This window comes from Rhinolophus sinicus, chromosome 18 (genome assembly GCF_057876585.1).
Source record: "Rhinolophus sinicus isolate RSI-liver-muscle chromosome 18, RSI-T2T, whole genome shotgun sequence".
NCBI lineage: Eukaryota > Metazoa > Chordata > Mammalia > Chiroptera > Rhinolophidae > Rhinolophus > Rhinolophus sinicus.
Window position 1 is genome coordinate 36,792,483 of NC_142518.1, and position 13,034 is coordinate 36,805,516.

Consider the following 13,034-nt stretch of genomic DNA (forward strand, 5'->3'; position numbering starts at 1 on the left):
CAAGAAAACATTGAAGTGAAGAAGGTAACATTGAAGCAAGAAAACATTGAAGTGAAGAAGGTAACATTGAAGCAAGAACGTGGAAGAAGTGAGGGGTGAGGCCTGCCTGTATCTGGGGAAAGATCATTCCAGGCAAAGGGAACAGGAAGTGCAAATTCCCTGAGGCTGGATTGTGCTTGCTTTGTTAGGGAACAGCTAGGAGACTAGTATGGCTGGAGCGGATTGAGAGGAAGGGTAGGAGATGAGTGATAGACATGATTGTCGAGCCCGCGGTGGACTTCTGTCTTTGTCAAATACAGTATTTCCACTCCCATCGTGGGTAAATCGCCACTAGTATAAACCTTACTGAAAAACTAACTGATGTGACCAAGGCTGCCATGAAGGGAAGTACGGAAGAGACGGGGGAACTGGTTTTGGACTGGGGTGCAGTGTAAAGATGTCCCGGAAGGTCTGCTGAAGTCTGCGGCCATTTGAGCTGTGCTTGGTGATACCGTAGTGCAGTTTTCCTGCAGAGGGGCGAGGGATTAGGTCTGCCTGGCAGTGTTGACACATAACAGGCCCCCAATAAAACAAAACAAAACTGCAGAGCCAGGGGAGCCACGGAGGGCTGTGGCGGGCAGAAAAAGGTAGTTGAGAAGTGGCAGGACAACCCAATTCAGGGTGCGTACCCAAAGCTCAAGTGAAGCGGAAAAGATGCCCCGTCTCCTGCCCCAAAGTTCTAAGCATGCGCAGTAATGCCTCTAAAGGTCCGCCTTTCTTCTCAGCCTAGGCTCCACCCCGTGGGCATCCTAAGGGAGATGGGCGGGGTTAAAGGCGGGACCAAAGTAGATTGAACGCTCTTTTGACCAATTATCTAGCGGGGTATTCGGCCTTCGGTGACAGGAGCTCAGAACAAAAAGGAGGGCCCGCTCCTTGACGGTGAAAACCAATGAAAATCAGGCAGAGGCGTGGTATGGCGGTGAAATCACGCCTCTTCGGTCAAGACTCGCCCTTCATTCTTGCACTGCCTCACCCCAGGGAGCAAATCCGATTGGCTGGGTGACAACCTCAAAGGGCGGGGCCGCACACGTTCACAGTGGGAATGAGCTAGCGGTGTGGGAGTGGGGGGGTGGGGGGAAAGCAGCAGGGCGGGGTTAGACTCTGCCCTACCTAAAGTAATAAAGGCCAATGATTCTCCCGGCCGCCTCTCCTAGAAAAGTCACCTGCTCGCGAACCTTTAAAATTCCTGCCTACCGAAGCACCGCAAGGAACTAAGACTGACTGCCTCATCTTTTTCTTCCTTGCAAAAGTCCCGTTTGCCACCATGGGGGATGTACCAAGTGAGATCGAGTAGGGGGAGTGAGTGGTGACCGGTACGCTGGTTATTGACTGCTGCCCACTTCGGCGCTAGCAAACTTCTAGCAAGACCGGACCTGAGTACTAAACAATATCTACACTTCCCTCTGGCGCCGTTCCAGGGCGGGCGCCACATTCCCTGGTGGGCGCGCAATGGCCGCGCCCCCTCCCGCTGCGGACGGGTCTTTTGGTACGTGCAGTCCGAGGTGAGTCCCCTCCCTCCACTTCACCCTGTCCAGCGCGTGCGTGCGCATGCGCGGAGCGCGGCGCGCGCGGCGGTTGGGTCGTTGGCAGTTCGGCCCTGGGATCCGCCGCGTCTCCACGGGCAGTCGGCTCTGAGCCGCGAGCTGCTGTGAGCTCTCGGATTCGAGCCGGCGCCGACGGGCCCGGGGGCGTCGCCCGCAGCGGCCAAGCTCATGGCCGACTGAGCGGGACGCCGCCTCCGCCTCAGCCACCGCCGCCGCCGCCGCCTCCTCCTCCTCAGCCGGCGGCGGCCCGGGCCCAGCAGCCATGGCCGAAGACTACTGGGACGGGCGCCTGCGGCGAACTGGAGGAGGAGAAGGAGGTCGCGCGGCCTCAACCCGGGCCGCCGCCCCAGGCGCCTCCGCGCCGTCCCCGCGGCGTTGAGGTTGTTCGCGCGCCCCCGCCGGTGAGTGCGTCCCCGAGACGTGGGGTGGAAGCTGCCCTTCCTCCTACAGAACCAACCCAGGCCCCGGGCGGTGCCCAGGGGTCTGAACTACACCGCTGGCATGGGCCCCCTCCCTCCAGCGAATTGCCCAGAATGCACCGGGGCAGGGGGGTCATTCAGGGCCTCCCTGACCTTGGCCCCGCCCTGGGCCGGGGCTGGGAGCTGGGGGTGGGAAGCATTGTGGGTGCTAATGGGGAGCGGGGTGATCCAAGGACCAGAGGGTGTGGAAATGGGTGGCAGGGTGGTGAGAGTGTCGAGATTTGCTAATGGGGGCCTGAGCTGTGGAGGGGTCGGAGCATGTGGTTTAAGTCTTAACCGCTGTGTAAGGTTTGGGGCCCAGTGTGTGCTAATGGGGTGGACGGCGGTGGAGGGACCCAAGCGTGTATAATAGGGGACAGGATGTAAGAGAAGTGTTGGGATATGTAAATGGGGTTCTATTTGTAGAAGGGCCCTCTGTTAACGGGGGAGAAGGTGGTAGAGGTACCAGAAGATGTGCATATAGGATCAGGGCTCTGAGGCCCTGTGTGTGGTGATGAGGGTCGGGATGGTGCTAATCCTGTGTATTTGTCCATGAGGGACCGCACTGTGTGAGAGTCTAGAGTGTGCTCAGGGAGGGCAGGGTAGCAGAAGAACTCGAGTGTTGAGAGCGTGCTAATGGGAGTCATAGCTGTGGAGAGTATGTGCATGTGGTAATAAAAGTCTGGGTAGTATGAGCCCCAGTCTGTACTAATGGGGGCAGAGTGGTGGGACACCTGAGCCTGTGCTAATGGTTAGAGTTGTGGATATATGGGGGGGAAGGGGGCAGTGGTGACGAAGGTATCTTAGCACTGTAAGAAGTTCAGTGTATTCAGAATCAAGATGGTGTGAGATCAGTGTGTGTCCATGAGGACAGGGGATGCGAGATTCTAGGACGCGGTAAGGAGAGGCAGGGTAATATATGAAGCTCGAGTAACTGCTAATGTGGGTTTAGAGCCATGGAGGTGCTTAAATGTGTGTCAGTGGGGGGAGAATCAGATCAGTATGAGGTCTGGAATATATGCTAATGAGACTCAACATTGTAAAGACACTGTGTGCTTGTGTCCACGGGGGTGGGGAGGGGGGTTGGGATGTGTTGAGGTTACAGGGAGTGCTAATGGGGGATAGAACTGTGGACGGTTTCTGTGTGCAATAAGAAGGCTCAGGGCTGTGAAGGGATCCAAGTTTGAACCAATAGGGGTCATAGCTGTGGACAAGTTGAAGCAAAGAGAAATAAGGAATAGGAATATGTGAAGGTCTAGGTGTGCTAAAGTGGATTAGATCCCTGGATGGCTGAAGTGTGTGCTAATGGGGGTTCAGGCTGAGTGGAGACCTGTGTGCACTAATGAGGGTCAGGCCATCGTAGAACAGTGTGTTTGTGTGTCCCTGGGGATAGGGCTGAGTAAGGGTTCAGGGTGTGCGAATGGGGAGGCACTGTGAGGCCCAGTGGGTGCTAATAGGGGTCAGGGTGAAGTGAAGGTTCAGCTTGTGCTGATGGGAGGTGCCAGGGGGAGAGCAGTGGGAGGACCAGAATGTGTGTTAATGATGGTCAGAGCTGTGGAGGGGTCTGAGCGTGGGCAAAAACAGTCAGGTCAGGGGTCTACAAGGTTCACTTTGTGTTGATGGGATTTAGGGCACGGGGAAAGTTCACTGAATGCTAATGTGGGTCAGCTGTAGAGGGTCCCAAGTGAGTGTTAATGGGGAGTGAGTGCTGTGGAGAAGCTAACAGGCAGCTGGGCCTGAGAGGAGCCCAAGAATGTGGTGGTAGTAAGAGTTAACTCAGAAGGTTCTGGTGCTGTGTTGGGACTTTGTGTGCTGATGGGAGTTAGAGATAAAGGGAAATTGCAAGTGCTGATAGCAGTTAAAATACAGAGAGGCCTTCTTGAGGGTCCAGTGTGTACTGAAGGAAGAGGACACAGGGTCCGTGTGTGCTTATGGGGGCCCAGACAGGCTGTGGATACCGTGTTCCTGTGGGAGTTAGTAGAGTGCGATGACTGTGTCCTCACTGGTCAGTGTGGTGTGAGGTGGTGGGTGTCCTTCGGTATGAAAATATTCAAGTTTTACTACATATTAATGTTCAAGTGTCTCTGTTCACAGGGGCCCACCCAGGGCCCTCCTGCTGGGAGTGTTGCATGATTCAAAGATTTTTTACCCCATCTTTCTAACATACCCCCCAAAACTGTCCAGCCCTTGGAGTTTCCAGTTAGAGGTCATGGACCCATGGCTCCTTCTGGCTCCCTCATCATCATCCATCCAGCCCTACTTACAGTCTTCCCCCACACACCCCGAAGTCCCCCATTCCCTCCCTCAACAGACAGACTGGGTATCATACTGTACGGACATAAGAGAGTCTTTGGGGGCTGGTTATGCTTTACCCTCCTCAGCCTCAAGTCCAGTGTTCAGCCTCCTATGTCAGGATTCTGTTGTTTTCCTGAGTTCTCTGAATGGACCTCATCCTCTTTACTGAGGTTTTTCAACTAGACTGGCCCCTCTACCCCTCCTGAGGGTGGTGAAGTCAGGCAGGCAGAAGCAGGGTGTGGGGACTGCTGGGTAAGCACCTGATTTCAAGGTAACAGATGACCCACTTCTCTCCTCGAATCCAGCCCCAGCCACATCCTCGACCTCCTATCTAGCTTCACTTCCCTTGGGCCCAGGGCCATCTTAGGCCCTGCTGTGAGTCCAGATGGTTCCTGGGCCAGGTCTTACCCCCTCCTTGCTGGCCCAGAGCCCAGGAGGAAGCAGAAGACGGCCGGCCTAAGCCTTTGGTGGCCCCATTCCCTCCAGCAGCCCCATCTAGGTAGGTCATCTTCCTGCCGATGCCAGCGTCCCTGGGCCACCTTGTCGAGTTGTTCATGAGTAGCAGGGACTCACCCTGGTAGAGGTTGGCCCTAGGCCCTCAGCCCCCTGATTCATTAATTTCTGCCATAAGCACTTTTTGAGCATCTACCCTGTGTCAGTCACTGTTCCAGGTCCTCAGGATATAGCCGTGACCTAGACAGACAGAAATCTACCCTGGCGGAGCTGATCTTCTAGTTATGGCGGTGAGGAGACAGACAGTAAAGAATAAAGAATCCAATAAGTAGATGGTGTCATTTCTGAGGAAGTGATGAGTTCTGGGGGATAATTGGCAAGGTAAGGGAGCTCAGGATGGTTGAGATTTTAAATAAGGTTGTTTGTGGAGGGTTATCTATGGAAAAAAGGTAATATTTGAGTAATAGCCTGAAGCGGGTAAGGGAGTGAGCTGTTTTTGAAACCTGAGGGAAGGGTGTTCCAGGTACTGGGAACAGCCAGTGCAAAGGCCCTGAGGTGGGACTGCTGGGTGTGATTGCAGACCAGCAACTAATACCACAATGATTAAGGGGGGGTGAGGCCAGAGAGGTAATAGGGGTGAATGGAGTAAGAACTTGTGGGCCACATTGAGGACTGGGAAGTTTACTTGGGGTGGTAAGGGAGATGTGGTACATTCTCAAGTAAAAGAGAAATGTGACTTGCCTTGTAAAAAATCTGGGTAGGCCCTGTAGGTCTCAGCCTGACTGAACCTTTCCAGGAGTCCTCAGGACAGCTGGTGTGCATTGAGACCCACCCCACCCAGTCTGGGCAGGACCCCCCCCCTCCCGCACCCCTCAGCTGGGTAGACCAGTGGAATAGTCCACTAGTCACCGTGACAGTGGTTGCTAGGGGAGGTGGGAGGTCCTAGTGGCCACAGAGAGCAGTCTGCCTTGGCAGTTGGGGACAATGTGGGGCTGGTGCCAGCGGAACATGCCATTCTATGGGCATGCCCAGGGCCATGTCAGTGGTCCCGAGGTCCTGGGCGAGCCCCCCGCTCCACCCATGGCCAGGTCTATCACTGCCGCTGCACCCGAGAATACCTGCTGTGGAGCCCTCTGTTCCCACAGTGAGACTGCCCCCATAGAGACCAACATTCCATCGGTTGGTCCCTTACCTTCAGCCAGCCACCCAAGCCTCAGTACCCAGGTGGGCTCCTTAAGATCAGGGGCCCCGGAGCTGGCCATTGGTGGGCAGGCACTGACAAGAGGCCCCATCCATGCCAGGAATCCTGAGTGGTTCCAGGGCTCCACAGTGGTTGGGTGGACACCGACACAAGTTCGGTTCAGTGTGTTTCACTAGATTGTCATGGGTTTTAGGGGGCCTATGGTAGTCAGGCAGATGCTAACATGGGACCTATTCCCATCCGTACCCCCTGCTCAGGTCGCCATGGATCGGATGAAGAAGATCAAACGGCAGCTGTCAATGACACTCCGAGGGGGCCGAGGTGTAGACAAGACCAATGGTGCCCCTGAACAGATAGGCCTGGATGAGAGTGGTGGCGGCGGCGGCAGTGACCTTGGAGAGGCCCCCACCCGTGCCGCCCCTGGGGAACCTCGCTCTGGACGGGGACCACTCACCTCTGCACCAGGTAGGTCTACTGACCATTCTCACCCCTAGACTGGTCCCCAGGTGCTGCCTCCATGTGGAGTTCCTCTTAGACTTGTGTTCTTTTCATTTTCCTTTATCCATTTTCTCTCTCTTCCCTGCCATCCTCTCAGTACCCTCTCTATCCATCTGTGCCCCTTTCGTTGGCTTTGTGCCCAGGCCTCAGGGTAAGGAAGGGTACCCGGCCTGCCAAAGCTGCCCCAAGCCTCCCTTTGCCCTTCTCCTGCACTCTGTAGTGGCCTCCTCAGGCCTCCTGCTGCCTGCCTGCCCTGGGCCTGCCTTCCAAGGGCCTTTGGCTACCTCTACCTCTGCCTGCCCCCTGGCCTCGGGCCAGCCGGCATCTCAGCTCACCCCTGGTACCGGGTGCTTCACTAGGTGACTGTTCCCCCCTACCCCATTCAACCTATCCTGACCTGTCTGAACCTCCCTGGGCCTTGCCACCCTCTCCCCGAGGGCCTCCAGGTTGCTCTGAGGGCCGTATGCACACCTCTATGATGAGGGAATGTATTCCATGGGGGAAGGGGTGTCCTGGGGCTCCTGACTCCACCTAGCCTGCCCTCCCCCTGTCCGCACCACCAGAGATTGTACACGAGGACTTGAAGATGGGGTCTGACGGGGAAAGTGACCAAGCTTCAGCCACGTCCTCGGATGAGGTGCAGTCGCCAGTGAGGGTGCGCATGCGCAACCATCCCCCGCGCAAGATCTCCACTGAGGTGCTGAACCCCCTGTCCGGGGCTGATGGGGCTGACAAATAGGGTTGGACCTGGGGAGGTGGAGCTCATGGTCCTCTTTCTCCTCTGTCTTACCTGCTAGGACATCAACAAGCGCCTATCACTACCAGCTGATATCCGGCTGCCCGAGGGCTACCTTGAGAAGCTGACCCTCAATAGCCCCATCTTCGACAAGCCCCTCAGCCGTCGCCTCCGCCGTGTCAGCCTGGTGAGTATCTTCTTTCCTTTCCTCTGTTCCCCTTCCTCCTCCTCTCTTCCTAAGTCCCCTCCCCTGAGCCTGCTTCAACCTGCCTCTCTTATCCCACAGTCGGAGATTGGCTTTGGGAAACTGGAGACCTACATCAAGCTGGACAAGCTGGGCGAGGTGAGGGACAGCCAGGAGGCCCATGATGGAGATGGCTTCACTGGGAACTCGCTGCAGCCTCGAGCTCCTTTTCTGTCTCTCCTCCTCACTCCCCAGGGTACCTATGCCACCGTCTACAAAGGCAAAAGCAAGCTCACAGACAACCTTGTGGCACTCAAGGAGATCAGACTGGAACACGAAGAGGGAGCACCCTGCACCGCCATCCGGGAAGGTACAGACATCCAGGAAGATGCGCTCCAGGCTTCCTGGGCTCTCCTGCTGCATGCGCACACACACACACACACACACAACCATAGTGAAATCAGACCCTAGGGGTTCTGGGACTTCCTCCTGACACTCGGGGCTTCCTGAGAAAGTACCCATTACCTGTATATCTCAGTAATAATCAACGTAACCAGGAATCTGTTCCTGTTTGGGCAAAAGAGGCAGATGAGTTGGAAAGCAAGATGCTTGATTTGGTTCTGAGAGCTTCCCTGAAAGTGCTCGACAGTTTACTTGGTACAACAGTTTGAGTCAGAACATCACATGCATTGAATTCTAATTACGTAGAAACTGAGTATGCAAACTCAGTTTCACGTGAAGCTGCAGGCCTGTGTACTGAGGATTGGAGCAAGGCCCCTTTCCAGAAACCAAAAACAGGTTGTGAAAATATAGTGTCACATAAACCTGGGGCTGCAATCCCAGGGTCTTTCGTACTCTTAATTTCCACATCTGGAACGTGAGAACACAGCTGCCTGGCATTGGGTGGGTTAGAGCCAGTGACTGTGAGCCACCACCCCAAACTACACAGGGAAAGGAGGAAACCCTGGGCCTGTCACTGTCTAGTCCTCGTCTCTGTCCTGAGGGTGGGTCCCTGACTCTTCCCTCATCGCACCCCCATGCTTCCTGCAGTGTCCCTGCTCAAGGACCTCAAACATGCCAACATCGTCACGCTGCATGACATTATCCACACAGAGAAGTCCCTCACCCTTGTCTTTGAGTACCTGGTAAGGTTGGGTGCCAGTGGGTCCCAGGGGGAGGTGGGGAGATGGCTGGGAGCCAAAGAATGTGACCCTCTTTCCTCTACCTGCTCTTCCCTCCTCAGGACAAGGACCTGAAACAGTACCTGGATGACTGTGGGAACATTATCAATATGCACAACGTGAAAGTAGGTGTGGGGCAGGAAGCAGGGGCACAGAGGGGCCCTACTCACACACTCCACCCACAAATCTCCCAGAAATGACTTTTCCCATTTGGCTTTTCTGCTGGGAACCCTTGGAGGGCCTTGGGACCCTGTCTTCTTTTGTGAGACAAGGCCCTGGGCTCAGTGTCTGTGTTTGGGAGGGGGAGCAGTGCCTTCTGGGAGTCAGGCTGCTGGATACTCGCTGACCTGTGCCTGTCGTTCCTGGGTCCCTAGCTGTTCCTGTTCCAGCTGCTCCGTGGCCTGGCCTACTGCCACCGGCAGAAGGTGCTACACCGAGACCTCAAGCCCCAGAACTTGCTCATCAACGAGAGAGGAGAGCTCAAGCTGGCCGACTTTGGTACCCCCGACCTCTCACTTCTTCCCAATGATCCCCAGCCTTACTCTCCCAATCTCTCCCATCCCCATGACCACCTAGTCTCAGGTCCCTTCAGCCTTGCCAGGCTTTGCTTAGGACACCCTCAATCTTAACTGCCCAGGACTTTAATTCCAGCTGTCTCTTCTCTCCACCTACCAGGCCTGGCCCGGGCCAAGTCAATTCCAACAAAAACCTACTCCAATGAGGTGGTGACACTGTGGTACCGGCCCCCCGACATCCTGCTCGGGTCCACGGACTACTCCACCCAGATTGACATGTGGTGAGTACAGGTGGAAGTGTGGCAGGGGCTGTGGTGAAGAAAGTAGCTTGGTCACAGTGGCCAATCAGCCAGCTGCCTCCCTATTCATTCACTGTGCCCTCCCTGCCCAGGGGTGTGGGCTGCATCTTCTATGAGATGGCCACAGGCCGGCCCCTCTTCCCCGGCTCCACGGTGGAGGAACAGCTGCACTTCATCTTCCGCATCTTAGGTGAGGAGGCACGAGCCCCAGGAGCTGTGGGCACATGCAGGGAGGCCCTGTGAGATGCTTAGGGGAGTACCTCTTCCCGACAGGAACCCCAACTGAGGAGACATGGCCGGGCATCCTATCCAACGAAGAGTTCAAGACATACAACTACCCTAAGTACCGCCCTGAGGCCCTTTTGAGCCACGCACCCCGGTGAGGCTGGTGGGTGGCTGGGTGGGTGTCAGAGGCCAGAGTGCCCAAGCTCAATTTAAAGCAGGTCCTCTTGTCCTTGCGGTAGACTTGACAGCGATGGGGCTGACCTACTTACCAAGCTGCTGCAGGTGAGACCACCTTCCTGGGCCAACCTTGGGGCAGGAGGAATTTCAGGTGTGGGGAAATGGGGAGCTCCAGGGGTAGGGAAGAAGAGAGGCCTGCTCTGTGAAAGTGCCAGTCCTACCTGCCCTCCTCCACTCAGTTTGAAGGTCGAAATCGGATCTCCGCGGAGGATGCCATGAAACACCCATTCTTCCTCAGTCTGGGGGAGCGGATCCACAAACTTCCTGACAGTGAGTGGCACTGGGGAATGCACTAGCTGGTGGGCAGTGGGGAGCAGGACTGCTGCGAACAGCTGGGCAGGTTGGCTAGAGCTCTGGCTTAGCCGCCTCTGAGGGGGTGCACCCTTGTTCCCATATGTGATCTGTTTATTACAAAAAAGTTACTTTTCAATTCCTTTTACCTCTCATGGAAATTTTCAAATCTACATACAAATAGAATATTTATCTTTTTTAAAAGTAAACATTTCCTTGTAAATTATATACTGAGAAATGCACAGATCATAAGTATACTGCACAATGAGTTTTCACAAACTAAACACAGACATGACATGAATTTACAGGTCAAGAAACTGGATGTAAGAGGTTCCCCTGAAGTGCCCTCTCGATTCTTTAGCTATTCCCCCCCCCGCTGCCCCAAGGGTTAACACTAGTTTGACTTGTAGTGGTATGAATTTTCCCTTTCCTTGTACTCTGCAGAAATGGAATCAGAGGGGGTGTTTTCTTTTTACATCGAACTTTAAAACGTTAGCATGGATATTTAAAAATTAAGTATCTTTATATATTAGACCAAATACTAATAGGAGTCCCCAAGTACTACAACAGGTTATCAACTCATGGCCGATCTGGTCTTTATCTATTAGGTTGATGCAAAAGTAATTGCGGTTTTTGCAATTATTTTTAACCTTTTAAACCACAATTACTTTTGCACCAACCTAATACATTCCCTCTGATTATTTTGAGTCAAATCTCAGACACATCCTTCATCTATAAATAATTTCAGCATGTATACGTAAAATATTTTTTTAAACATAAAATCATTATTGCACCTAAAAAATAAATTGGCTCACTTATCTCTCCACTGGACTAATATAAATCAAATCCCAAATACCATCCATCACCTAGACTTAACAGGTGGTAATTGCAATCACATTATTACACTTGATAAAATTAATAATGGTTTCTTGGTGTCATGTAATAGTCCATATTCTATTTTTCTTAGTTGTACATGGTTTGTAGGATTATTTGACAGGTGAAAGTCAAGTCTCTCAAAGAAAAGGCAGTTTTATTCCCCCAGTGGAGCCATATGGGAGGTGGTCCTGGATGGCCTTGTAGCACATTCCCTACTTCTGTCTCTCCTCCACCCACAGCTACTTCCATATTTGCACTAAAGGAGATCCAGCTACAAAAGGAGGCCAGCCTTCGCTCTTCGTCGATGCCTGACTCAGGTAGATGTGGCTCTTACCCTCTCCCTGCCCCATCCACATACCTGCTTGTCCACCAACAGCCATCCGCTCTGCTTTTGCCCACAGGCAGGCCAGCTTTCCGTGTGGTGGACACCGAGTTCTAAGCCGAGTTCTAAGCCACAGACCCAGGCCCCAGCAGGCAGCAGCTGGAGGGATGCCATACCCCTCACAGGGCAGCCCCCAACTGCATCCTCCCTGCTTGCCACCTGCCTGACTCATGCTCACCTGCCCACATGTCCCCTGCTGCCTGTCCAAACACCTGATCATTGGCCTGTCAACCCACCCATTGGCCTGTCTGCTGGGTGCTAACAAAGCTCTCAATGCTCCTTCGCCTGGTCTGTTTGTCTCTTTCTCTCTGTCTCAGTAGTTGCCGGCGGACAGCATGGCCGTGCCAGCCTCCCACATTGAGGCCAGGCCTGTACCCCTCCCCATCATGCCCTCCCCCAGGACCACTCACTACCCCATGGCCAGCCAGGGGGCCAGAGCTAGCCCAGGCAGGGGTTCTCGACTCAGACAAGATGTGGCGATGCCTTGGGTCTGAGACTTTCCCTGCCTGCTTTCCTGCCTGCCCCACCTGCCTCATGTTTTGTGGGCTGTTTGTTTGTTTGTTTGTTTGTTTCATTCATTGTTGTTTTTTAATTATTTTAAATGAGGTTTTCATTTTTTAAATGCAATATCTCTGTATACAGACTGGCTGGGCCCCACCCCCTGCGTGTGGCCCTCCCACAGTATTTTGTGCAATGAAGCCCCACTCCCAGCCTTTCCAAGGCAGGGACACAGCCCCTATTCAAAACCCTGACCATCACCAGACCCTGGGGTCGGCTAAGGGAAAGCATGCCTCAAGTACTCGCCTTCCGACCCCCACCTGCCATCCCCAGCCACAGGGGTACCTGGGCCCTACTGGAGACTCTGGGAGATGGACAAGGTGGGGGCCCCCACTCTTTCCCTCTTGCAGTCCCATAGCTGGGGTCTCTTTCCTTCTCAGGGTCTCCCTAGCCCAGCCCTCCTGCTCCCATCCCACTCGGTGCTGTTGAGTAGGGGCCCTGCCGGGAACTGACCAACTCAGTGAGGAGCCATAGTGTATATGTGCACAGGCAGGGACAGGGGGGCAAAAGGAGGGGTTGTACCTACGCGTTAGCCCCTAACCCCTGGGGAGGGTGAGGCAGGGCAGGGACAGTCTCTGGGGTCAGTCCCAGATGGGTGGTTACCTCCCCTTCCTCCACTCTAAACCCTGGGTCCCTCAAATGGGGTGGGAGGGCAGGGGTGGGCGCCCTCCTAGTGGGGTTTGGGGGGTTGGGTTCCTGAATGCACCATAATCGCTGTATGAAATATTAAAAAGTCTAAAGTGAAAAATGTGATTGAAAATCCCTACAGGGGTGAGGGTGGGCTTGACCCAGGGTGAGTGCTGGGACCACAGTGAATTCATACCTGGTCCCATAGTGTAGGAGAACATGGGGGGTGGGCCAGGGACACGTCACAGCTATGAAAAAGGCATCAGGGTTTGCACACACACCGGTGGAACAATGAAGCAGGTAAGTCAGGCTGAATAGAGGATGGGCTAAGAATCAAGCAGACAGAGGAGTTGTGTTTACCCAAGAATATGAGGAAGCCAGCTAGAGGATAGAGACAGGAAGGTGTAGGGAGGCTGTTTGGAAAACACATGAAAG

The 13,034-nt window shown here is 54.3% G+C and overlaps 1 protein-coding gene across 7 annotated transcripts; it reads left to right on the forward strand.

Annotated features, from left to right (window-relative positions):
* Positions 1-1,182: 1,182 nt before the first annotated feature.
* CDK16 (cyclin dependent kinase 16) lies at positions 1,183-12,720 on the forward strand. Of its 7 annotated transcripts, none has more exons than XM_019716728.3 (16): positions 1,183-1,541; positions 6,248-6,455; positions 7,052-7,185; positions 7,286-7,411; positions 7,511-7,567; positions 7,664-7,778; positions 8,459-8,553; positions 8,652-8,714; positions 8,964-9,087; positions 9,265-9,385; positions 9,496-9,593; positions 9,677-9,782; positions 9,847-9,910; positions 10,045-10,135; positions 11,272-11,349; positions 11,732-12,720. In XM_019716728.3, the coding sequence occupies exons 2-16, from the start codon at positions 6,254-6,256 to the stop codon at positions 11,773-11,775; spliced, it is 1,518 nt and encodes a 505-aa protein (XP_019572287.1). In that variant the 5' UTR covers positions 1,183-1,541; positions 6,248-6,253; the 3' UTR covers positions 11,776-12,720. The 7 variants fall into 7 exon arrangements, with proteins under 7 accessions (XP_019572287.1, XP_019572286.1, XP_074180134.1 ...); XM_019716727.3 differs by lacking the exon at positions 1,183-1,541 and adding an exon at positions 1,569-1,984; XM_074324033.2 differs by lacking the exon at positions 1,183-1,541 and adding an exon at positions 1,569-1,984 and having other exon boundaries at positions 9,868-9,910; positions 11,735-12,720.
* The last annotated feature ends 314 nt before the right edge of the window (positions 12,721-13,034 follow it).